Below are 27,983 nucleotides of genomic sequence, written 5' to 3'. Positions count from 1 at the left end.
AGAATAGAAAAATAAACTCCTTTATTTACATCAGAAATTTCACCTTCATATCGATTTTATTCTTTGCATCCATCTACGTCTCTTTCTTTCTAGATGAAAACTGAAAAGATATTATTATGGATCCGTTACGTTTTATTACTCTTAATCAATGTGAAAAATACTTCTTCTCGGTCCATTTTTACAGCTCAAGTTGTAGGTCTGTATGTAAAAATTTCCAAAAAGTATGAAAAATGACATGCACAAGAATGTAACCATGTAGAAACTTATAAAAGATGAATAACAGCCCATGTGTGTCGCATATATTTGCAGGATGATGACCACTATGAATTGTGCCTACAAGAGTGGAGAAAAATAAATTTTAATGATTTTGAACAGGTAAATAAGTATTTTTAAAAAATGTAAGCCGTAAAACTCACAATAGAAGTGAAACTTTTATCTTTTCTTTTTTTACATTCTGAACTATTACTTCATCCGCACGTTTTCCTTCACGCCACTCTCTTGTTCTTTCTGCGCCTGACTTAGATGTATATTCACACCAAAAAAAATTATTTGAATGATGAAAATCGATTGTAAACAACGCTGTTGCAAAAAAGCATGAAAAATAATAGCAATTATAAAGTTAATTTTGTTAATGGAAAGTAAAAAACTAATTTCAAGGCTTACCTTAAGCAATGTGGATTACACTTTAAAATTTAGTACTTGACGATAGCCAAAGCAAGGCTTCACTCGATGCGCGTCTTATCAGGCTCAGTCATTTCTCAAATGATCAAAGGCGCCGACTTGCCCGCAAGAGTGCGCTGTAGTATAACCCGGCGATCCTTTGTTTACATTAGTTAACGTATTATTTCTGCTGTTAGGGAGGTCTAAAGGGGGGTTTTTTCTATCTTTAACGTAAAATTTCATTGATATGGTTACCAATGAGTAGTACAGGGTGAATTGATGCCGGAACGGCACATCAGTTCTGTTTTTCATGGGATTTTTTTTTTTTTTCTTTTCAGGTAAAGCTGGTCCCAACTCAATATTCAACTACTTCTCATTGGCTTTCGCTTCTGGCAAAATGTACGGATTCATCCCTGAAGCTTATGTCTTATTTTAAATTAAATTAAATAAATACTATTTGCATTATTTTGGGATTAGGCAGGGCCTGATTACCGCACAGGCATCCTAGGCCTGGGCCTGATGCCCCCTCTTCCGCAGGGGCAAAAATGCTTTTAAAAACTTAAGAATCGCAGTGAAAAATCATGTACAGTAAAACCTGTAAAGTTGACCACCCTTGTAAGTTGACCACCTGCCTATGTTGACCGCTTTTATCGGGAACGGAATTAATCCTATCTTATATAATGAAGGAAAACCTCTGTAACTTGACCACCTCTCTAATTTGACCACCTGTCTATCTTGACCACCAATGTACACCAAATTTGGTTTGGAGTATTGTAAAAAACCCTTTGTAAGTTGACCACTTGGTTTATTTTTTAAAACGTAATCAAGAAAATTATTTTATTTTGTTTTATTTTTATTAGCTTATTTTTAAGGCTTTCCCTGAATAATTTTAATGCTTTGATGCAGGATTGCTAACTGCTCTGCTAAATTAGCTTAACTCCGCAAAAAAGTTACCTTGCTCCGCATTTCCCGGTCGAACGTTTTCAAGCATGACATAGTGTTTAAAGCTGTTTTTCTTTTGTTCTTTTTAAGATAGTCTTTTGTATTCTGTTCAATGAAAACAGTCGTCAGTAGAAAAGTACTAAGTCTTTTCTTCCACTTGCAATATTTTGTGGCAGCACTGGAATTGTGTTTTAGAGTCAATTTATTTATTTCTGGTGCAAGGGATTAAGAGATAGAACATTTTCATTTTCAACAGCCTTCATGAACTAGGAGATTCCAGCTTGTTGCTCTTTGTGTTATAAGTTTTACATAAAATGGCTTCAAAAAGAAAGTTAGTTGAACTTGAGGTTGATAAAAAGTATGAAATATTAAAACTAATTGAAAAGGGGGAAAGCAAGAAAAAATTAGCTGACACATATAGAATTTTTAAAACTATAGTGTCTAATTTAGTAAAAAACAAAAATATTTGAATAGCATTTTTAACTCTTGTTTCAAAGTAATGTTAAACAATGAAAGTGAGTTGAACAGAAAGAGTAAGTGTGAATTTGTCAAAAAAATGAATACATGATGCAAGAAGTGACAAAAAAAAAAAAAAAAAAAAAATCAGTACCACCCTTTATAAGTTGACCACCTGTCTAAGTTGACCACCAAAGTACTGCACCGCAAGTGGTCAACTTACACAGGTTTCACTGTATTTTTGTGAAAATAATCAAATTTCTCTTTAAGATGAATGTTAATTAAACATTATTTTAACATTATTTCGCTTTGACTGAAAGTGATGAATACAAGGGCGCTTTCAAAGCATTGTGAGCCTTGGGCCTCACGTTTAGTTAGTCGGGCCCTGGGAATACGTCTAACACTTTTGAGACATTTGAGGTGAGTTAATATCGAGAAACGAGAACGGTTTAAACATTATTCTTCTAGGAAGGAATCCTTGCTGTTTATAAACTGTCTTACTGCATATTTAAAAGAGGTATTTAATGGCACTATCGCCAAGATTTTAACAATAATCATTTTTTTTTCACAATATCGGTATGAGTGCAATACATATTTTCTCTTTGGATATTATTTCGTTATAGGCACGTCGCTTGACTTGGTGAGTTTTCTCTCTACCTTGGCGAAAACTGAAAAAAATTACACTTACATCATCGTCGGCAAAAATTAAACAGTAAAGCGTGCATCGTCATAACCATGCTATGATTGCTCTTTTTTCTAATTTTAAAAATTTACACACTTTCAATTTCTATTTATGACTCGGTTAACTTATTCTGCTAATTATGTCACATAATGATGGAGAACTTAAATTGATTAGGCGAAATATTTTAACGAGATTTCTGATGTTATTTTAAAAGTTCGTTTTTTATTTGGCGAATTATTTTACTTCGTTTTGATTAAAAATCCAAGAAAAAGACAAAATAGCCTATTGTTTCGACAAATAAAAAATTAGATCATCGAAAGCCATTCAAAGTTTATTACATAATCCTCCCATTAAATGAAACGAGTCACGAAACGACATTAAAAGTAACGACATTTCAGTAAAATGTAGTAGAATAATCCGCTAAACAAACTATGTTTGACAATTAAAAAAAACTTCATTTTATTGAAACCAAAAAACCAAATACGGGGGCTACAAATAAAATGAAAAATAATCGCCAAGATTTTAACTGCATCGTGACGCACATATATAATCCTTTGGCGTCACAAAACTTGACAGCATTATATTTCTTGCCATTTAATACTCACATTAAAATCGTGGGGTAATTATCTCGGCGCGAACATGGCGAAAACTTTTTCTATTGTAAAATTGTTGCCGCAAATGTTTATTCTTCTAACATTTCAATGGAACTTTTATTGTTTTTTAATTAATTGATATATTTATTTGGCGAATTATTTTACGCTTTAATTGATCTTCGACTAGATTACCGTAACGTTGGTGCTTTTTAATACTGTTTAATTTGGAAATATATATATATATATATATATATTAGGAAAAAATTTTGAAACGCGCCAAATGTTTCACGTATGTTAATTTTTTCAATAGTTTTTACTATAATGATGCTTTTTTTTTCTAAATGCTGGAAAATAGGTATATGTAAAAATCTTTAATTAAAAAGCTGCCATCTTTTCATTTTTTGAAATTTTTATTGGCATGTTTTTCCTGGTCAACTCATTGTTGTCTTAATGTACTTTTAAATGATTTAAATTTCTTGTTCTTTAACATACAACGTTCCCTTTAAAGACATAAATTGTAATGCATAATGATCGATACTAACGATCAGTTTCATGGATAAAATTTTATTTGATATGTTTTCTACGTATTTTTCTCTTAAAACAATTGCATCTCTGTGCATTTTTGGTGCATTTTGTCAGTTCTTATTGTGAAAAAATAAAGATATCAAATCGAGTTATTCACCAGTTTTAGAATACGTCTTTAAAAAATAACTGATTTTCACTTCAACTTTAAAGTTTAAAAAAAAAAAAAAAAAAAAATTGAACGCTTTTTGAATGTTTCCATAAATATATTTATCAGTTGTGCTTGAGCAAGCATTTGTAATTAATTCTTGCATAATAAAACTAAAAAAATATTTTTCATCAATTCAATTTATTGAGCATAGTTCATATGTTTAAAAAACAGTATGGATTCGTGCGTAAGATTTTATGTTTGTTTTTATGATATTGCGCATAATATCAACAGAACAAAATTTTCAACTTTTTATATATTTCAAACAGAAATTAGCCCTCCCCCCCCCCCCAAAAAAAAAGAAAAACAGCATAACCAAAACATTTTTCTCACATACGTTTTCAAACAGCAAACTTCTTTTTCGCTCATTTGAAATTGTTATTTAATGTATAAATTGAAATAAATAAGACAGGATCAATATTCAATATTACTAAACCATATTCATATTTATTGAAGCTTTGTAGTTACATCACTCAAATAATTTTGAAAATGCTTCATGCGAAAAATGGAATAGTTTATCACAAAATTTTTTTCATTACAGAATTTTATATTGATTTAATTAGTACTAGATAAACACCTTCCTCAACTTATTATACTCATATGGTTTCTTTTGAAACTTAATATTTCTTGAAAACAAAGTTACATATTTTTTCACTTTTAACCTAAAATAGCTTTTCAAACATTTTTCTTGAAGAAGAAAAAAATCCGCTCTAAAATTAAATCAAACACTTTTGAACTCAATTTTGAGTATTCACTTTAAAAATAAAGTTATCTGATGTTTATATTGTTAAAGTTGCCTTAAAATCCAACAGATGTCGCTGGAGTCTGACCAGGTTTTTTGTTCGATTGATTGGTTTCATACTACAACTTTTATTGAAATGACTGAGCCTGATAAGATGCATATCAAGTGAAGCCTTGACCAAAGAAAACTTTATAAACATACATTATTTGAAAAGCTTAAATTCCACAAATATACGCTTGATTAAATTCAGCCGTGGAATTAATTCGTTAAATTTAAGCGGAAGAATTTTAACTTTATAAGTACTATTATTCTGCATTGTTTTTGGAAACAATAAAAACAACCCGTCAAATTGGCTGTTAAAGTAATTCGTTAAATCGGGTTTTATTATTCAGTAAATCGGAGTTTTGCCTTCATTTTAGTCGGGGGAGAAGGAAAATCGTTAAATAGAAGTTCGTTAAATCGGGGTTTGACTGTATAAGTAATTGCTTTATCGCCACAATAAGAAAAACAAATGGCGTATGAAATGTCTAAGTAACTTTAATTAACAGAAAAATTAACTTTCATTCCCAGAGTTCAATGTGTGCGCCGTATGTTGCTCGAACTAAACGGTCCTCAAATTCATCTCATGTCCACAAACGATACACACTTTGAACTTTGGTAATAAAAGGTACTGTTTTCTGATGAATAAAATGATTAAACATTTCACATGACGTTTGCTTTTCTTACTGTGACGACACAGCAATTACTTAAGATTACACATTTTACTTTGTTCTTTTTCGTTTTCAAGAAGTCACAAACAATTTTTGAGCCTGTGAAGCATTCATACAAACTACATATGTATTAATACGACAATTTATTGCTTTTCTATGAATTTTCAAGACAGTCAAGGACTTCTCAGATACCCATTATGAATGGGACAATTAAAAAAGGAAAATTGTAGTTCCAAGTTACCTTGAATGATTGCACTTATAAAATAAAACATTAACTTATTCAGAACAATTCTTTGTTGAAATATATTTCAAAAAAACGTTGAATAAAAATAGTGTTTACCATTTGAAGCCGAGTTAGGTACTTTTTCCACCATAAATATTCTTGCTTTACTCCAGCAGCAGCAAGCCCATAATAGGTGTACATTATGACATGTACCACACCATTAATAATGCCAGGAGTTACTTGAAATAAACCTAAAAAAAAAAAAAAAAACTTCAATTCATTTCTGACAAATTAAAGTGTTCGCAATAAAGAATGGCACCCAGATTATTCTGTGCTTTTAAAAGTTTAAATTTTACATAATATAAAACATTGTTACTAGTTCATGGATGAGCATCGTCCTTATACAGGGTGTTCCTGTTTAACGTGCAAGACATCTACTTTCGTAACCGTTAGTCCTAGAAGTATGCTTTTAATCTAAATATGTTTGAAATTAGATGCAGAGTTAAGATATTAAAAGCTTGAAATTAAAAAATGAATAAAGAAATCAAAAATACAAAATTTTACTTTTTATACGGACCCTAAGGTCTCCTAACTCATATTTAGAGTAATAATCCGCAAATACAGCAGTTAACAAGGGTTTAAAAATGTATTTGTGCATAGAGTGCTTTTTAAAATTGTACGAGGTTTTGCGCATTATGGCACAAAATTTGCATTTATTTTTGAATAACAATGAAAAATATAAAAACGCTTTTTTTACTTCGACAACCTGTCGTTTTTCGACAAGTGTTTAAAATTATATGTGTGCATAGTGTGTGGTTTTTCAAATTGTTCGAGGTGTTTCAGTGTGTTTTTGGGTATCACGGCATAACATTTGCGTTTATTGTTGAAAAATATAAATACTTTGTGTTTTTTACTTTGACAACCTGCCATTTTTCTGAAAGGGCGATAATGTTCGCATCTCATCTCTAGGATGGTCCCTTAAAACATTGAACTCGTATGTCTCCTTGAGTTTTGGTCGAACAAATATCAAGTTTTTTTGTGTTTGCAATATTTTTTCAATGGAGATTATTTCCCTAAATGTAAGTTAGGGGACATAAGGCCGTTTAAAAAGTTAAGTTTTGTATATTTTGACTTTTTTTTTTGTCGCTTCAAACTTTCAGTATCTCAAATCTGCGTGTAACATGATACATTTTTGTTGGGGTTGTTTCTTTCAGTCAGGGCCGATCCTAGCAGGTGTGCAGAGTGTGCACCGCACAAGGGCGGCCAAAGTAAGGGGCGGCCGCAGGCCGCATCATATAGTTCTTTTAATCAAGCAAAATTTCTCAAGAATTTCTCCCAAGATAACATAATAAGTCGAATAAATGTGCTGAATTTTAAATGCTCAATTATCAAAGTAAGTGCCAATTTTCCAGCAGCATAGCATATTAAGAAAAATGGAATGTTAGAGCACATTGTGTTGCTCCATTATCCATTAATATCAACTTTTTATACACATGCTTCATTTGGTTGCAAAATTTGTGACAGAAATGGTAATCAGGCATGGTTACAGGGAGGGGCAGTGATGAAAATCCCCCCCCCCCCCCCGGAAGCATGAAAGGGTGCCTTCTAAAGGGCACTAATGCTTCACCCAGCCTCCTAAGTTTTTATTGACTCTAAACAATGAAGACATATTTTGTGTAAAAAAAATTATGGTGATAGGTTACTCTCGCAAGTATTTCAAACAACAAATTCTGTGTTCAGCAGTCGTGGATGCGTGGAGACTGGAGAGGGAGAGACAATGGAAAATTGCGACTCCCCTGAGAGTCAAACATATATAATCAACGAAATAAAATTTTTAATTTTCCCCCTTTACAGCATTTTTTTCTAATTAAAATCTCGAATGAACTGCCCGGTTTCAGATCAGGTAGGAGGACAGAGCCTTTTCCCCGGGTTACAAATTCTAAGTGTAGCTCCAAAACGAAGATCCAAAAGGATGCCCTGACGAGACTAAAGAAGGCTTCAAACTGCGTTTTTAGGACTTTAATTTCGGAAAATTTCGCTGGTTGAACCACCGATTTTCAGGATCCAATTAAGTTCACCCTTTCTTCCTTAATGTAATCAAACATAGCCTAAAAATGATGCCTCCAAAATGTCTTTTCTCGAGACAGCCCTCTCTAACGTCATCAAAAATTGCTCAATGGCATTTTTCGAATTTCTTTTTCGAAATGTTTGAGATAGAGGGCCCTGAAATCCATTCCCTAACATTACTACCAAAGATAGTCTGAATTGGCGTCTCTAGAGAGGCATCCAATCCCACCCCCTCTCACTTTACGTATTCAAAAACAAACTAAAATTGCGTTTTTCAATCATTAGTTTCGAAGAACTTTGGGGGAAATTCCCCGGATCCCCCTTTTCTCCAATGTAATCACTATAGCTCAAAATTTCGTTTTTAGACGGTTCCGTGGAGCCACCAAACCTTTCTGCCTAAACTAGCCTGAAATTGACATCAGTTTCAAAAAACAATTCTTGAGGGTACACTGAACCCCAGTCCGCTCTTTGTCCCATCGTTATCAAACAATGCCTAAAATATGATTTTGGGACTTCCATTTCTAAAAAATTCCGGATGGCTTATGTAAATTTTCACGGCACTAGGGCATCCGGCATCCCCCATCAATCGCCGAGGTGAGGTGGAGAAAAATCTTTAGTTGTATTTTTCAGATATTAATATCGAAAAATATTCAGAAAGATCCGCTGAAGCTTCCCGGTTTCCTTAACGTCACTAAAGATAGCACAAAATTGTGCTTTTTAGAACCCCAAAATCCTAACTTCACAAAAATAACCTAAAATTGATTTTAATTCTGAAAAATATTTCAGTTCGGAATATTTTCCCGTTTCCCCTATCGTGTCCAAATCTAGCCAAAAATGTGTTTTTGAAACAATAGTACCGATAAATTACGGGAGGAAAGATGCCAGACGCCCTAACGTCACCAAAGACAGCCTAAATTTGAGTTTTAAACTTCAATTTCGAAAACTTTCGATAGAAGAAGACCAAATCTTCCTCCCTCGAACAATTTCAACAAAGATAACCCGAAATTGCGTGTTTAAAACTGTTTCAGAAAATTTTCGGGAGGAGCGCCGATCCTTCCTAAACTAAGGTCACAAAAAATAGCTGCAATTTGACATCAATTTTGAAAGAATTTCAGGAAAGAGTTCCAACATTACTTTCCCCTCAAATCTGGAAAAATTTCCTAAGATTGCAAGTTTTGACTTCAATATTGAAAATTTCTCCATGGACCTTGAATGTTCACGAATCTTTGTCATTGCAACCAAACACAACCAAAGATTAATTCCAGCTATTTTTCATACGCCAATTTCGTATATTTTCTGGGGCGACTCCCCTCCTCCTTCCTCTGATGTCACCAATGACAGAATATAAAATGCTTTTTTACGACTAGTAAATTTTGGTACTTATTACTTTCTTCAAAGATATAAAGTGTACCTAAGGAGTTCCTAACTTTTTACATAAATTCATCCTTCTGTTTTTTTTTTTTTTTAATCAGAACTTGATACAGAAATTTGAAGAAAAATTGAAAGATTTATATGGGCGTTAAGTATTAGTCAAAACATGCAAATTGCTCTTCAGGGGCGGCACATTAGGTCTTTGCACACGGGCGGGCCGACACCCTAGGATCGGCCCTGCTTTCAGTCAAAAGTACTACTTTTAGTCACTGAAATTGATAGAATGAGTAAAAAAATAACATGGACTCAGAAAATACTTTCATGTCCCCAACAGTTATTTTTTAATTAATTTTTTAAAATGTCTGATTTAGAAAACAAGGCGTGGTTTTTATGACGTCACAAATGATGCAATTTGGCGCATCTTTCTTCCACGTTTCCACGTTATGATAATCAAGAAGCGAAATAAATATTGCGCTCTACGCTTGCTATCAACCATATCGTTGCCAATACATGAGAGTAAAGATGCGAATTAAATTATTGGCTCTGTGAATGGCAACACTGAATGCATTTCATCATTTGTGACGTCACACGACAGAAGCGTAAGTAATGAAAGCGCTCCGATTTTGGTGTTTTCTTTAAAAATATTACACTTTCCACATTATTTAAAAAATGACCAGATCCTATGTTTTTAAGCATGCTCTTTCAGAAAAAAATACTTTTAAAATTTTGGAAACGACCCCATTGGAAGTATGCATCAAGGACTAATGATTATAAAATAGAGGTTTTGCTGGTTAAACGGGGAATTTCAGTACATTTTTCGCAGCAGTTCATTATGTTGACGGAAACACTTATGCTCGCACAAATTGCATTTTTTTGGGAACGAAAGGGACAAAAACTGTGTTGATTTTTAACGAAGATAGTGTTTTTGCTATGAACATGTGATTTTATTCAAAAATAACTGCAGAATATGTAGAGATGTTTTATTAAAACTCTGATGTACTGAACGATTCAGATTTTGAAATTTTTTTAAGTAATATATTCTATGATGGTGTTATATGGTGTAGGATAATACAGATAAAAGTTTACCATTGCCATTGCTGTTATTGCGTTGATGTTGAAGTACAGTTTACTCAGAATTTATCTGAGTAACATATGGTGCTGATAAGAAGGTTTCATTGAATGTTACATTGTTAAAAAAAAAAAAAAATGAAAAACAATCATATATAAAAAGCACAAAGAATGAGAAATCTCTTAAAACGTTAAATTGCTCTGAACTTTTTTAAAAAATGCATTAAGAAGAAAAAACCCCTTCAAATTATAAAAAAATACTTTAAAAATGTACTTAAAAATGCCTAAATGACACAATTCCAAACAATTCAAATGTCATCAAAATCCCTGTTCCTTTCATCATTCATCGTCAAAAAAAAAAAAAAAAAAAAAACAGTGGCGTAGGAAAAGAGTAGTCTTCCCCTTAGTAGTCGGACCCTTTCATTAAGCTCAAAATTAAGATACAATTATTAAAACTAGTTCCAATACACTTAGAATACTTTTTTATCATCTAATCAGTTTAACGTAAATAATACTACGCATGTAAAATTAAAATTTGCTTCAATTATCGTTTCAAGTATCAGAGCTGGATGATTTTAAGTAGGATTAAGCCTCCTTGAGGAATTTCTAGCTGCTCCATTGAAAACCATCAAGTATTTTTTTTTTTTTTTTTTTTGTTTCCTATTGCAACTGTCTTTAAAAGTTCTCCATATTTTCTGCTGCTGCAGATTTTCCGCCAGATAATATTTCCATGCATGTGTGAGAAATGTATAGCTGAACAAACTGTTTGCTGATGATGTAATGTGTTTTCTTTTACACTACTGTTCCGAGTTTTTCGTTTGCTTTCGAACTTAGTGATTGTAAATCTGGAGGATTTTACTGAATTCTCAAACCTGGTTTTGAGCTGTGAATATAGATCGCATAGAAAAAAAAAAAAAAAAACTCTCGAAACTCGTTTTATAAATAATTCCACCAATTGAGTCCCAATTTTATTGAAAATTTTATACACCGCACAAAAAAAGATCGCACAAAAATTAGGACCGCGCCAAAGCAGGTTTGAGTGTAATATTTTGCGTGAAACACACAAATTTCTTTGTAACATATAACTTGCAAATGTATACTGATCATCTTAAATTACTAATTTTCTTTGGTATTGTCATACGATAAAATAATGCTTAATGTTTTAAACTAAATCCAAGTGACTTTATTTGAGCTTAATAAAATTTTACTTATTAGCAAATTTTGTGTTGGAATTTTTGAAAAAGGTGGCATTTTGCATGATGAGGCGAAGTAAATAAATTAATCAATAAACCGCAGGCAGTTGAAAGAGCGGGGGGGGGGGGAGGGTATATTCACAGTTAAATGATGCTTTAAATGTACGTCAGTACAGGATAAAAAAAAACTTTGTACTGTATAAAAATCGTTTACTGCAGTTTTTTAAAGCAAGTTCAGAAACACTTGACTATAGTTCTACTCCCGAAGTAGCACACACTATTTATGCAATCTACTTCGTTTGTTCAACTTATGCGTTCTACTTCGTTTGTTCAACTTATGCGTTCTACTTCGTTTGTTCAACTTATGCGTTCTACTTCGTTTGTCCAACTTATGCGTTCTACTTCGTTTATTCTACTTCGTTTGTTTTACTTATGTGTTCTACTTCGTTTATTCTACTTCGTTTGTTTTACTTATGTGTTCTACTTATTCAAGAAACTTTTGTCATAATTAGTTTAAAATTTACATATAGCCGTTAAACGAATTTGAAACCCCATAATGACCAAAAATTATTTACATTGTTTGTACACAAATCATTACATTTGTTTTTACTCAAAGAACGTAAACATATGCGACAGTTCTTACATTCTAATCAAGCGTTGTGTTGGTCTGATATACCATGATGTCCAACGCATAGTATTTTTCGAACAAGTTTGTAAAAGAATGATTAAAATAAAAAAGAAGCACAATTCGTCAAGAAATGCCGTAAAAAGCTGTTTCAAGGCTACAACGGAGCCTCTTCATGAGTGTAAAAGTGCTCAACACACAACAAAAAAGTAGAGAATGAAAGGTGTTCAGGAACTACTTTTTTTTTATGAGGGAACAAACATTTGAAATGGAATAATAGAGTATGTCACTTACTTTTTTCAGTTCGGAACACCATCCAACAGCATATTGGAATTAATGAGTGATGAAAGACATGCAGAGTTGTAATCTGATGATACTTCTTTCTTAGAACAAAAAATATCTTTAAAAAAAGAGATAAATATCAGCGCCTTAGTAAAGCATATCTTCTTCATTTAAATTAAAATAAAAAATGGTAATTTTGTGTACTATTTAAGAAAGAAGAAAGAAGCAACAAAGAGAAAAACGTCTTCTTTGTACGTAGAAAAACATGATATACTCATTGTACAGGGTATGCATTAAAGAATGTCTCAATTTAAAAATTTAGTAGTTGGTTAAAATTAATTTGTAAAATTAGGGACGCCCCGAACTTTAAATTTTTGGGAGGGCGCAAAGTCTCAATTTACCGAATGGAACTCCAAACTCTACCGAATGATGATAGTTTTGTCAAATAGAACTCCAAATTCAGCCGAATAATGATAATTTTGCCGAATATGGAAATTTTTGGGAGGTCACAGGGACCTCCCATCGGGATGCCCCTGTATAAAGCGTTACTTTATGAAATAGTGAAATGGTAACTTAAACAGTTTTAGATAAGGGCAAAGTCTCAATTTGCCGAATGTAACTCCAAACTTTACCGAATGATGATAATTTAGCCGAATAAGAAAATTTTTGGGAAGTCACCGTGACCTCCCGTGACCTGCCATCGGGGCACCTCTGTATGAAATGTTAGTTTATGGAATCCTCATATAATTAACAGCCGATGATCGAGTAACCCTTGCGTTTCAACAATGAAACTCGTGCCTCTGCATGATAATTTGATAGTGTGTTTTGGAAATGTTCAACGTGCGAGGGAAAGGCTTTATTGTGACAAGGCTGAACTGGATCCGGTGAATTAACTGTCTTACTGGTAAGATTGTGTCATGTCAGAAGAATGAAGAAACGAAAAAATGGAGTTTATAGGGTGAATCATCTGGAGTTAGAGGGATTTAACTATGAAAATATCACCAAACAGGTAATTGCTTCATTTAAATATAGAAGAAGGGAAGCGATTTTCACCCGTCATACCTTGACGGGCGTCTTTCTAGTAGTAAAATAATAGTTTAAACAGTTTTAGATAAGCGCATGCGCGAGAAATGTTTACGTGTGTGTTTTTTTTTTTTTTTTTTTTTTTTTTTTTGTCTTTTTGGTTGCAATGTCACATAAACAAGATGGCTACTCCTGGGTGGAGAGAGTTTTGTGTTCTGTAATTTGCTAAGAGTGATAATAGTTTTCGACGTGCGTTTCGAATTAAGTTTAGTAGTGATTTCTTGAAGGCAAAAAACATCAGTTGATAACAATTCGTAACGATTGGATATGTTTGTAAAAGGTAAAATCATTAGACGGGACGACCAAAAATGTCTGTAGTTGATGTTATTGTGTCATACCTTGAAAAGTAAGTCTGTTATACAAAGGTTTGGAAGTGTTGGAAATGTTTTAAGTACACATTTTCACAAACGTTCAGTACAATGAACTTATTTTGGACACGCAAACCAAAGTGTGGGAGGAATTGTATTTAAGATTAGACCCTGCCGTAACTAAAGGTGCTGACATTAAACATCTGTAAGTAAAACCAGGTTAGTTTGCCTTCAATTTGTCGCATAACGTACTGTAAATGTTCACTACATTTAAATGTTATACCGTAGATAACTCCACCGTAGATATACTGCAGTCCCGATTATGGCTAATTGAAACTGCAAATGCCTCGGATGTCAGAAATCTCGGTTAATAGAAATTTTGTACAAAACTTGTCAGGAACATGCATTTTTAAAATGTATTAGCTAAAATGGTTTTAAAAGATGAAAATGAACAAGTAAATAGCAGTGTTTTTCAATGAGAAAAAATAAAATAAGAAAATAACTTATAGTAAGAGTTTTAAAAAGTCAGTTGAGTGTTTTTACAATGCCAAGCTAAATATTGAAAGATGCATTCGGAAATACTCAAATCTCGTGAAAATATTTTTAGTTTCAAGTTAAAAATTCATCATTTTATTAAATTTACATTAATTTTTAAAAAAGTCTGTTGCCTTTCTTCGTAAAATTATCGGCTTGATTAGCAAAAACCTCGGTTAATAGAGTTCTATACTAGAGCTTTTTTTATGTAGACTCTGTATCTTTCATTGAATGGTAGTTAATAATACCATGGTTGTATGGGGAGTTGGGGCACATTTCGAAAAACGTAAATACTCCACGGCTCGTAGCTTCGTCTTCTAAGCCGGATATGGTGGGTTTAATTCCCACGGCTGCCCTTGGTGGGATTTTCTCTTTTTCTGCCGTTAATCGTTTTTGTGTTTGTCTGGAATATCACTTGAAAAAATTGTTGTACTATTACTGCCGGGATATTAACCTCTGTTCGAGATTAGGCATAAATCTCCAAAATATTCACACAAAAATATAAATATAAAAATAAGCTTAATATTTTCCATATTAACTAGCAAAACAACGTTGTTGAAAGGGGGATGCCCACCAAAGATGCGGCAGGGGGTGGGGGCATGGCGCAGGCTGCAAGGTTGCAATTTTAAGTGTGGTTGCCTTAAAGATACTCTTTTTCGTGCGGGGAGGGCGGCGTTCATAAGGTGTATATTTTAGTATTTGGGGAGCGCCACTGCTCTTGGACGGCGTTGGGAACCCTTTCGTGTACACAGAGAATTGTTTCATCCAATCCTTCTGAAGGTTCTGTTTGGAAGTTACCCTTGAATGCTGAGTGAAGTTAATTAAATCTCTTGTTCCACATCGCAATATTTTATGCAAGATAATAAATCATAAATCTAGCAATCTTATGTAATAAAAATGCAGAATTTTGATTAATTAGAGATTCAGGCTACTTTTTGTAAAATAGTTTATTATGTATCCCATTTCCAACGTGTTTCAAAATTATCCTTAGTGACCGGATACCTTTGAACAGGAAATAAGAACTAGTTTCAAACGGTTTCTATAAAAAAAAATTCTTAATTTTGAATAACTACACAATACTTTAAAAGTTTCTTCCAGTTGTATGCCAATAAAAAAATTGATAATAATAATAGTAATACAATGTGAGAGGAGCTGAAAAAGTTGGAGAAATTGTGGATCGAAGTTGCCTTAAATGACGATGTCAATTGCTCGTAATGCTACACATATGCGATCTTTCTGTTCTTGCAATGTTGTAGCTAAGCAATGGGGGTGTATAAACACAGTCTTTGTCGAAACCCTACAAAAAGAAGCACATGAGGCTAGGTTTGGGGATATGGCTGGTCAACGCATAAAGGGTTAAATCATCATCACCTGCAAAGCCGCTCCAGTTTTGCGGAGCGTCAGTGGCGCAGCGCACAAGGGGGGGGGGGGGGCTTACCCCCTAGAAGGCTTTGTTTTATCATTATTGACAGTCCTAATACAGTAGTTAATACAAGTGAAAGGATTGTTGTGACCAAAAAAAACCCCTCCAGAAGGAATTTCTGGCTACGCTAGGGCGGAACTTGTACATTTAAGTAGTTACGTACGTCCAAAAAAAAAAAAAAATGACAGTTTATCTTTATGTATATTATTCTTTTATGTATCATTTATAGTGGTACGTGTAGTAGTTTATGAAAAATAATTTTTTTCAACCGGGATATTCTTTCATGCTAATTATGTATTACAACGTGAAATCGCACAAATTTGGAGAAAACTGCGTACACGTGTTTCGGGGCTTCCTGTGACCCCGAAATACGTATATGCAGTTTTCTGCAAATGTGTGCGATTTAACGTTGCAATATATATGTATATATATGTATTGTTTAGGAGCAAAAAGTATTTTTTACTTATTGTTTTGTGTAATGAAGAAGAGCTGTTCATGACTCTATTAATGAATGAACATTAGTCATTAAATGGATGTCTCAATTGCCAAATCGATTAACTCCACTTTAAAAAAAAAAAATCTCATTTCTGCTTTAATAGTGCTTTATCATTGCTTAGCATGTGAATTTATATTAAAGTTTTCGTTCAGTACATTTCTGACCATGTGATGGCAGAAAATGTAACACCAGGGCCTACTCACTCCTATAGATAACACTATCTTCTTCATAACTTTTCTCGACTTTTTGTTTTATGGAGTTAATCGATTTGGCAAGTGAGGCATTCATATAACAAAGTCATTAACATGTTCCTTTAATCGTTATAGTCGAGATGAATTAAGAAAACAAATGTTAAGAACTGATAGAAGGAGCTTACTGTATCCAAATATTCCACATACTTCAACAGGTAAATAATCCATGATATTACGACTACCTGTACCAAAGAAATGTCTTAGTCAATTGACATATCAATATACAAAATAAAAATGGATAACTTAGTAATTTTTAAGTTACTGCCCTTAAGTTTGAGCTAATGCAGAACTAGAAGCATGTACCGACAGCTCGGTTATGATATCAAGAGACTGGAGAGACATCTGCCTTCAGCTCGGTTGTTATTTATTTTAAACTGATGAGTCCATAGCAAGAACGAAACTGCAATCTCTGGATGTCATAACCGAGCTGTCGGTATACGCTTGTGGAAAGTTTAGTAGTTGACCAGGTGAAAAATCTTCTTCGAAGACCGAGTATTCGGAGACGGCCTAACTGTTTCCTTACTCGTCATATTTTGTCAGATGATTTGGAAAATTTAGAAATAATATTTATTTATCTAATGAGGAATTTTAGGGATTTTTTTCCCTGATGGAAAGTTTTGGGGACTAGTCTTCCGTGGCCAGGTAAAGGGCAAGAACTGCAAATTTTCCATTTTTCTTTTGCATTTTTGTCATCAATTGTATATTAGTTTTATTGTACACGCTTACTTATTTGGTTTCCACTGAAAAAAAGCGTAAAAAAAGGCTAATTTACCCCACTGTTTGCATTGAATACAATACGTGTTTCTTCAAATATCTCGAAAACGCACTTCTGCAGATACTGCCGTTTACCTGCAACGCCCAACACAACCTGACGGGAAAAGGAATTTTTGGGTTATTGTAAACTTGATTAAAGAAGTTTCCTTATTCGCATGGGATTTTTTATGAAATTATGTCAAAATTTTAATAAGGATCAATTTAGGGACTGTCGTCATTACTCTGATGGAGAATAAATAATACATTAAAAAAAAGATCCCGATTGTTGAACCTGCCCCAATTAACATAACTTTCATCTTTGACAGGTAGACTGTGCGTAGCCGGGGGACGCAGTTAGTTGAAAATAAAACTCTTTTTTGAAATGGAGTTATGATATACTACAGTGTGAAAAAACTGCAGTACATTTAGAAAGAAGGAACTAGGAAACTCTAGGCTCAAGGAAACTGTACTCCAAAAATATTTCTGACAACAATACAGCTTTTCTTATGTAACGTTGTCAACGTAAGTTAAGAAGCTGTATCATTGTTGTTGTTGTTGTTGTCGTGCTGGCAATATCTAAGCTGTCAATCTGGGGTGTACCACTTCACTTTTCCAACTGTACCGTAATTTAGTGTGAAGTCCGACTTCCACAATACACACATGCCATAAGGACCCGTTTATAGGGTAGGCGACCATTCACAACACAACAAATCATTCACACAAAGGAAGGACGAGGACAGGATGGAGAAAGTTCATCCATGCCCGAACCGGAATTCGAATCCGGGTCGCACTCTGACCACTAGGCAAGGCTAAAGCCCCGAATCGTAGCTTAAGTAGCGACATGTCCGCCATCTTGGGACTAAACGATGCTTTCTTCTATGTCTGCTATGGTGAAGTAGCGTTTTATGCTCATTAATTTTGGTTTCTTATTAACTAATTGTTAATTCGCAATCAAGAAACACCAAGCAAGAGGCAAAACACGCTACTTCACCGTAGCAGACATAGAGGAAAGCATCGTTTAGCCCCAAGATGGCGGACTTGTCGCTACTTAAGCTACGATCTATGGCTTTAGGCAAGGCGGGCGGCAGCTGTATCATTACTAGAAACATTTATGGAAGCCCAGTTTCCTAGAGATTTTCTGATAGTAGTAAAAGAAAACTGCGCTTTTACAAGAAATTTATCTAGGAAATTCGGATTGAATAAACTTTTCTAGTAACGGTAGCTCTCCTTCTTCAGTAGCGTTACTGAAGAAAGAGTTGCATTTCGAAATGTTACCGATATTTCTTAAGTAAAGCTACTGAAGAAAGAGATCCATCGTTACAAGAAAAGTTTATTCAATCCCAATATCCTGGAGATTATCTATTATGCGCACAGTTTTTAAATAATGGTTTGCAGTTTTCTTCACAGTGTATACTGGCCTTCCTTTCGCATAAAACAGGATTTGAATAAGATGCGCAGGTAGACCTAATTAGTTTGTAGAAATTATCCTCATTTTTTATAATACGAATTCACTGATCGAGTAACTCTCTGACGTCATCAACAATGAAACTCGAGCTCATCGAGCCACACCATGATAATTTGATAATATTGTTTTTGGCATTGCTTGATTGCTTTATTTTAACAAGGCTAAACTGGACCCTGTATCTTAACTGTTTTACTGGTAAGACTCATTTTAGGAGAATGAAGAAACGAAAAAGCGTTTAATAATGAACGCTATCTACTGGAGTTTAGGGTTCATCCACTCGATTTAGGGTTAAAATTTCAACTGTCAAAATATCACCAAACAGGTTCGTTCAAATGTAGAAGCAATTTTCATCCGTCATACCTTGACGGGCGATTTTCTAGTTATTTTGTCAAGACTGCGTTTTTGCTTTAAAATTTAGAAACATATTTACAACTTAACAAAAAAAGTTTCCAACATTCTATGAATCTAAAGGAAAATGAAAAAAAAAAAAAAAAAGACTTCATGTATATACAGTCGAGTCCCGACTTACGCGAGGGATGCGTTCCAAGACTCCTCGCGTAAGTCGAAATTTCGCGTTGTAGAAAAGGGTATGTATACACATTTTTTTGAACCATACCAAATCCTTTTCGACATATATAAACACCCCTCAAACTGATTTAAAGCATTCCTCAACTATACATTAAAGTTTCTTATAATTAAGAACTGTACTTATACTGTACTTAAAAAAAACTGCTTCATTCAACGTAAAAAACTGTTGAGATGCACAAAATAAATGATCAATGGCAGGAAAAGAAATAAATTAAAACTACATGGTACCTACATCTCTTATACTTATTGTCCTGCTACCGTCGACGTACTTTTTAGTTGTTCAAGCGTATCAAATATATCTTAAGTTTTTTTTTTTTTTTGCCAGAAACTTTCCTTTTCTTTCCATCTTTACAAACTTTAGATGAAACAGTGCACTAAGGTGCCATTTTATTTCATCAACTTTAATATTCAGAAAGAAACAAAAACGTCGAGTGGTTACTTGATGCACTAACAAAGCGATGCGTGGACTAGTATGGTGAAGAGAACTTCCGCTATCAGAAACATTATAGGGATAAAATATGTTAACGAAATCAATATTTAGGACCCAATAACGAAACCGATACTTCCTTCCAAAAAAATTCGTATTGCGAACGAGGAATTCACGATAGCCCTAAAATTTGTTACTCGGGAAAAACTCGCGTTATAGCCATTTCGCGTAAGTCGAATCGCGTTGTAGCGGGAGTCGACTGTATATATATATATATATATATATATATATATATATATATATATATATTATTCTCAGAATTCACTCTTTTTTTTTCTCCTTGCAAGCTTAAGTAAAATACGCGCCAGAGAGTTAATTTACTTCATGTGGGAAAAGGCAATCACCAAACACAGCGTGCGTTGTTAACTGTTTATAAAATACTAATATTGCTTTTACTAATATTTTTAACTATTCTTGACAAATAATTGTAAAGAAAATTCTCTTACCTCGTATATTTGTGGACTTTGCCTTGCTGATCCAGATATGCACCAATACTTATAGACATTTGTCGTAAAACACAAATAAAGTACCTAATAAAACAGAAAGTTTTCGACTTCAGAGTTTGAAAAGCAATTCATAAATAAAATTTAAACTTAAACAGCAAGCACGGCCGGCTGTCATTTCAAACTTTTCTGGTGGAAGTGACTCAAAATTGTATGAATAATTTACATTGAATATGTACTAGGGTGGAACGAAAAAAACAAAGTTTTTATTTTCGAATTGTAATAGTGCAGAAAAGTTGCGATTGGTGAAGACTTACAAAACAAAACAAAAATTTTTAAAATCGGATAATATCTTCCGATCCCGCAACGAGCCTAAAAATTTAAAAAAATGGAAAATTTCATGTGTTCTTGGAGATTTTTTTAAAAAATTTCTCCAACGTTTCTTTTTAATATTCTAAGACGGAAAAGTTACAATTGGTGAAGCCTTCAGAAATTTTAAAAAAATATATTGAAATCAAATAATACCTTCTGATCCAGGAACAAGCATGAAAAGTAAAAAAAGGGAGAATTTCATCTTTTCTTAGTGATTAAAAATAAAATTGTTCTTGTTGTTTTTTTTCCTCGGTGTTACAGGGAAAAGCCTTTTAAAAAACCCTATATTACACATAAACATTAATTTATTTCTTGACTATGCAAAACTACCATTCTTTACAACAATGAAACATTTTCAAATAATATAACGTTATAAAATATTTACCAAATTTACAATCCAGTATACAAGTCTTATTGTTTTAAGTGTTAGTTGTTGAAGCTAATTTATAATCAGATTTTTTGGAAAATTCGGGCATAATTGATCTGGATTTCAATGTTGCTCTTAAGTAGCCATCTCTTGATTTAAATCCACACACTTTGAGTGAAGCCTCCGTCACTAGCTTTACACATCTTTCGACAGCTTGCGTATGGCAGGGGAATAGTTTCATATCCCAGTCGGGTATAGTGCCTGTTGCAATAAGATTTTCAATGTTTTTGTTAGGAACTTTTCGAAGAGAAGGTGGAGAAGATAGCTTTGTCGTGTTCCAATTAATAATCTCTGTGTAACCTACTGCTTCGAAATTTAGAGATGGAATGACAAAGTTTCTAATGCTTTTGCCTTTAGAAACAGATTCTCTGGTTTTAAGACGTTTTTAAAGTTCTCTTATGTGCCTCCTTTCATCAAACACCATTGCCATTAATAAGTTTTCGGGATGCGCAAAGAAAGAGTTTCTTTCAATGACAGGGTAAATAACTTGTTTTAGATTGTCAGGTAAGTATCAACAGGTTTGAGTTGTTCTGTAAACATGAATGGCACCGTCTGTGATATTTTTGCGGTTCTTTATTTCGCTAATGGGGCGTATTAGATGCATACACTGTACTAAGCGACATAAACAAATATGAGTATCGCGGGATTAAAGGGCCATGTGGACAATTTACAGGCAGGCTCTAGTACTAAAATATCACATTTGTTTTATAAACAAACGTTCTTCCATTAGTATTTCACACCGAACTTATGAGGATCGTTAAACTTAAAGAAAAAAAAAGCTGAAAAAGGGCTTAAAGTTTACATTTTTTCAAACAAGTAGACTCGTTGCGCGATCGGAAGATATTGTTTTATTTCAAAAAGATATTTTTTTTTTCGCTTTGAAGTCTTCAATAAACGTAACTTCTCCGTTCTGCAGCCTGAAAAATACATTGATCAAAAAATGTTCAAAATTCGGAAAAATTCTGAAATTCTCAACTTTTTCGATTTTTTAGGCTTGGTTCTGGATCAGAAGGTATTATTCGATTTCAATTTTTTTTTTTATTTCTGAAGGTTTCACCAATCGTAACTTTTCTGTCTTAGAGCCTTAAAGAGAAACATAAAACAAATTTTTTGAAAAATCTTTAAGAAAACACGAAATTTTCCATTTTTTCAAATATTCAGGCTCGTTGCGGAATCGGAAGATATTATCCGATTTTAAAAATCTTTGTTTTGTAAGTCTTCACCAATCGCAACTTTTCCGCACTATTACGATTCGAAAATAAAAACTTTGTTTTTTTCGTTCCACCCTAATATGTACTCAATGTATATTATATCGAAAAAGCATTAAAATCATGCCCATGTACCTTAATTTCTCCAACCCTCCCTGGGGGAGGGCTCAATTTTGCTCGTCCTACCCCCCCCCCCCCCCCACCTAAATGACAAGCCAGGTAGCAGATGCCAGATGTAACAACAGCATTGTGTTTTTACCACCGAACAGGCATCGCTTCATACAAATTGCTTCCGCCTCACGTTTCCACTGAAAAATCTGTGGTTGTTTCAGAATTCAACAGAATTTAAAAGAAGAAACTGTCAAAAATGTTTTAATATTTAATGCTTCCGCTCAATTGTTTTCATTTAGGAAAAAATGCTGTTCCGCAATGAGACCGTCATTCTTACTCAAAATTATCATTCGGAATTGCAGGTAAAACCTAAGCTAAATTTGGCAGACGATAAATAAGATACACAGCAGTAAATCGTTCTATTACTTTATCTATTTATTATTTTTTGTTGTTGTTCAGACGAACCTTTCAATAAAATGATTTATCAGTCATCCATACTTTAATTTTTAATGTTGCTTGACTTGGTAAGTTGGAATGTGATTATATTGTAAGAAAAATAAGTGTGTTAATGTGGTTAAACTTTACGGTGAATTTCAGGAGTATGTAATATTTGGTTTAAGCGTAATTTTACGTTAAAGAAACAAAACACTTGAACTAAATTTTGCGCATTACGAAAAAAACTTTCCATTCAGCGTAGTACCCGTAAATGTAGGCGACTAAGGACACAGCTTCGTTGTGAGATGCTATTCTTTCTTGTGAAACAGGGGGGGAATAAAAATTGCAACTAAAACCCTGATTATTCTTTCTGCTTAAAATTACTTTCTTACAATAAGGTAAACATACCGGAAGTGGCTAGTGCTTCAATGCTGTGGCCACTTCAATGTTCATATTTGAAAAAAATAGGACTCAAGGTTTCCCAGTGGATTCAAAAAGGCAGGAGGTAATACCTCTTGCACGTTTGATGCACTTTTTAATCCATTGAGAGACCTGGAATCCTTATTTTTCTAATATAAACCTTAAAGTTGCCACTACTGAAGCACTACTGGCGTGTTTACCTTACATCAAAATACTTACTCTAGTCACACACGCAGCATAAGCAAAAACTAGTGCGAAGTTGTAGACAATCATCGGAATGCGTAATTTGAAAGGCTTCCGTCCTTTCATCATATTTGGACCCAGGAGCTTTACGAACAACAAATACAAAACAGAAAGGAGAAATGGCAGATAGTCTGGCTTCATTAAGGCCCAGTCAACGATTACAGGATCTGAAATAATAAAATATAAATAAATAAATACTATAGTTGGAAAAATCTACCATGGCAGTGTCTTAATGCTGTTATGAAGATCTGCGTTGCCTTCTCAATACTGCTAGGTTAGGTTTGCGTGAACTATACATTGCCATCTCATGTAGATCATGTCCAAATACAATTGAAAAGTTGTAAAGTATTTATTACAATGCCAGAAGAAACTAATGACAACTCAGTTATCAGCGGAGTATGTATATTTTTAGTTTTGAGGGGAGCAATGTAACCAAGCTTAGCCCCCTCCCTCACTTTTTTTTTCGCAATTTGAAATATTTTGAAGAGGGAAGCAGCATTGCAAGAACTTTGATCTTTCTGAGGTGCGGAAAAGACTTGATACTGACACCCTATTCGTCTTTCTTCATGATTAAAAAGAAAAAAAAATCTATTTTGATTTATTTTTGAACGCAGAAAAGGGAATAAACTCATAAGAACTGGGATCAGTTTAATACTGAGAAGTTCTTTAATTGTTCTTTTGTTGTCGTTGTCCCCCCCCCCCCCCCACCACACAATAGGTATTTAACAATTCTGGACAACAGCTTGGGCATTAAAGTCCCATTTTTTAACTTTTTCCTAATACAGAAATTTTCAGAAATAAAGCCTTAAAAAGAGGAATTGATAAATTAATGTATTTTTTAATGCAAAAAAAAAAAAAAAAAGGCTTGAGTATATTTAGTGTTGATTTAAAACAAGCATGAATTTATTGGCAGGATTTCATACCATTTACTTTTACAATCCAGATTGCTTTATGTTTTGCAACTGTGCTTTTTCCCTGTAAATTCTATTTCAATGGAGGCAACCCCATGGAACTGCCGATAACTGAAGAGCTCGAATTATAAACAAACGCATTCTCTATCCCTAGTGTGACAGGAACTAGACCGCATAGATATTTTTCATCTGACCGGAATGCAATAATACACCATACATGTATGGAAACTTGGATTACTACAGCTTCACTGAAAGTTTGATGTATTAAAATTAAGGAGTTACATTATTCACAAGACTGATTTCGTCTTGTCTCATTCAATATGAAACACCTTGTATTATTTCATTTGAGTATAAGTGAATTCTTTACAATTTTCATTAAAGAATTAGGAAAAATATAGTACCCTCCTGATGCGAAATCTTTCTTTATATTGTCCCAAATATTCATTTTGGCTCTTAAGTTGTTTGATACAATTTAAATGGAAAGCATGAACCTATAATTGAAATAAATAATATAATTAGGAGCGTAATTGTAATAAACTGCTACGGAATAATTAGATGGATTGATTGATTCATCAATCGATCAATCAATCTAATCATTCATTTATTCATAACAATAAAAAGAAATCATTTTCTTATTTTCTTGATTTTCAAGCGAATGCAAGATTCAAAATAACATCGAAGACTGAAGTTTTTAAAAACGATTCACTTCTTTGTAAAATTAAATCATAAATTGGCAATTTTAAGTAAATGAGTCTAGTCAAGAGGCAAGGTGCTTCCTGACAAAAGGGCGCTTCAGATGAATTAAAGGACTTATTTCTCAAAGGACTTTTGTAGTGGAAAAGGTTAAGTTTGTTAGTGGGGGAACATAGGGTAAAGTGAAATAGCGGGGCAAAGCGAAATTGGGAAATATTTACTCTGCTTTTAGCGCCGTCTATATGGTATTATTTTAACTATGTTATATTTATACCATGTGTACTCTATTCCAGTCAGGAAAAAATACCTCCGAAGATTAAAGGCAGTTTAAAAAAAATGATACGCATATTGCAATAATTATTTCTTGTAAGTCAAAAATTATTTTTTTTACTTTAAAATGATAAAGTGCTCTTTATCAGCATTTTAAATATTAATTAAAACCTTCTAATATTCAATGCAGTAAAAATTTAGTTAATATTGAGCTTATTTGTATTTTAAATAAATTTTACGATTAGTCAAGTACATACGGGGCAAAGCGAAATAGTTGGTTTCATTTACTCACTCAATCATTTAATATAAATCCCTTACTCTTTCATTTATTAATAAATTCATTTACATTCCTTCATCTAGTAATTCACTTATTTATTCATTCATTCACTTATTTTATTATTCATTCATTTTTTACTTTGCACATTTATTTTTCTTCATATATCAATTGATTTATTCATTTAATTATTCCTTTATTGTTTCATTATCTTTTCATTTATTCGTTCAACCTTTTATTTACTGATTCTTTTGATCAAAAATGTTTTAAAATCGAATAGAAACTATTTCACTAGAAAAATGTTTTCTTTTTCACTTGCCCCATGGAAAAAAAAGGGGGGGGGGGACTTTTTCCGACTTCATGACTGCGACTCTGACTACGCAGATTTTTCTAATTTTGCTGAAGTAGACTTTTGCTGAAGTTCGACTCCGAGTCCTTTACTCTTTACCCCAAAAATCAACCTGGCTCCGACTCCGCAGTCCTAGGATTAACTGTGAAATAATGATTGTTGAAGATAATTTACATTTGTTTTTATTCTGCAGTTTTAGTTTATTTTCTTTTATTTTTCTCATTTTTCTTTTTTGAATTTCAGAACTACATAAATTCGACTTTCTAGAACAATTAAACTATTTTTTTCAAACTAATAAACTACAATGAGCCATGAAGAAATAAAGTTTAGTGTAAAATAATATCAGGCAATTTGACAAGAATGTTGTCATAACTATGCAGTTATTGTTACCACAACAGTAACTGTTACTACTAAAAAAACAGTAACTGTCACTACATCTTTGCCTGTTGATACGAAACTGTTTCTTGATAACGCTTTACCATTAGTCGCGCTTTCTGATGATGATAAAATCCGAATTTATTTAATTTTTACTATCTGACATAAAGTGGGGGGTGGGGAGGGGTAGTGGCCTTATTGGTCTACATGACCTTATTTGGTGAAAGTACCTTATATAAAAGGGAAAAGAAGGATAACTTACTAAATAATTAAAATAAGTGTAACTATTCCGAAGAAATCTGACAGCTAATTTGCATTTTAAATAGAAGTTGAGCTACTTACTTTTTGAATCCTTACTTTAGTAGAAAGCATTTGTAGCTTCCGTTACGAAAAAAGTTCAGCAGGTACGTCATCTCTGAAATAATTCCTTCTGAGACAGAAGTCAGTTAATCATTACCATTAATTATGTTATTCTCTGAATTATACAACTAGCGATTACTGAATACTTCATTAAGTGTAGGGAAATTAAGAAAAGAGGAACTGTGTTTCCTCCTTCCCTAATTTTCTCTTTGTTGTTGTTCAGATATGGGACTGAGTGTTTTTCTGCTTCCTCTTCGTTAGTTTCCTGAATATATTCCTCTGGTTTTTGAAAACGGCAAGATTTTGTTGGATTAAGTTAGGTGTGATTTTGTAAGAAAAAGGAATGCATGATTTGACGGCGTGACTACATGCTGCACCCCTACATGCTAGTTCCGTACACCAGACACTATTCCAAAAAGTACCTGTAGGCGCGGGGAAATTCTCTGATCTAAATGTATGCCACAACTTCTTGAGGAATGTGGGTGTTTCCATCAGGCAAAAATATTACTTTTAATGACTGAAATGGACATAATAAACAAAAAAAAAGTCCTTTTTTTTCAAACATTTAATTTTTAGACATTTTTTTTAAATGTCGGGTTTTTAAAACAAGAAGTTTCATCGCGTGACGTCAAAAGTAAAGACAGCCTTCTAGGATCGGATAGCGCTGCAGATGCTGCTCTTTACTTTCCCACGGCAGAATATTTCCTAAATGAATTGCTTTTAAGACATTTTCCTAAGCACATAGAAGCGTTGCAATCATTAAGTATAGGGGTTTTTTTTCCCGTTAAAAGTACATCACTTATCTCATTTTAAACCTTGATGATCATTTGATAAAATTCTCACTATACTTAGTCAAAGTTGCGTAGGAAAAAATTATTTGGTGATATCATATGTTAGTTTGCCCTTTTCATGGACTTAAAAACAAAACAAAAGTTTTTGAAAGGAATAAAAGTTCCATTAAACTGAGAAAAAAAACCCTATTGTTTTAAAGAAACAAATTAAAATGCAAAATAAGCAGCCTAGTAACTTGAGCATAAAAGTTAAAAAGATAAATTCAAGTAATTCGCAAACTAAAAAAAAGCAAAATAATTAACTAACCTCGAAATATATCCATGAAAAAATTAATTACCATTAAAATGTAAAATCAGAAAAAAAAGAGCAAATATGGTGACGACGCAAACGTCACTTTTTGTTTTCGCTAAAGGAAGGAAAGTAAAATAGTTGCTAAATGAAGTGATGTACTTTGTAACAGAAATGTACGGAGAATTCTACGTTTAAAAGCTGATTTTCTTACTGGCGTAAATTATTCTAAGTAGGTATAGTTTCTTCTTCTTCTTTTTTGGCACATTCGGTAAAATGT

At 33.2% G+C, this 27,983-nt stretch overlaps 1 protein-coding gene across 1 annotated transcript; it reads right to left on the bottom strand.

The window, feature by feature from the left end:
• Nucleotide 1: 1 nt before the first annotated feature.
• On the bottom strand, nucleotides 2–26,730 carry LOC129216219 (elongation of very long chain fatty acids protein 7-like). Its single transcript, XM_054850416.1, has 8 exons — nucleotides 26,606–26,730; nucleotides 24,707–24,793; nucleotides 23,368–23,560; nucleotides 20,179–20,262; nucleotides 16,565–16,621; nucleotides 12,357–12,462; nucleotides 5,856–5,989; nucleotides 2–333 (listed from the first exon to the last, which is right to left on the bottom strand). Exons 2-8 carry the CDS (start codon nucleotides 24,745–24,747, stop codon nucleotides 142–144), a joined length of 807 nt encoding a protein of 268 aa, XP_054706391.1. The 5' UTR covers nucleotides 24,748–24,793; nucleotides 26,606–26,730; the 3' UTR covers nucleotides 2–141.
• Nucleotides 26,731–27,983: the final 1,253 nt, after the last annotated feature.

The sequence above is a fragment of the Uloborus diversus genome, chromosome 2 (genome assembly GCF_026930045.1).
Source record: "Uloborus diversus isolate 005 chromosome 2, Udiv.v.3.1, whole genome shotgun sequence".
Lineage (NCBI taxonomy): Eukaryota > Metazoa > Arthropoda > Arachnida > Araneae > Uloboridae > Uloborus > Uloborus diversus.
The sequence above is the reverse complement of the archived record's forward strand: the minus strand, read 5'-3'. Positions and strand labels throughout refer to the sequence as shown.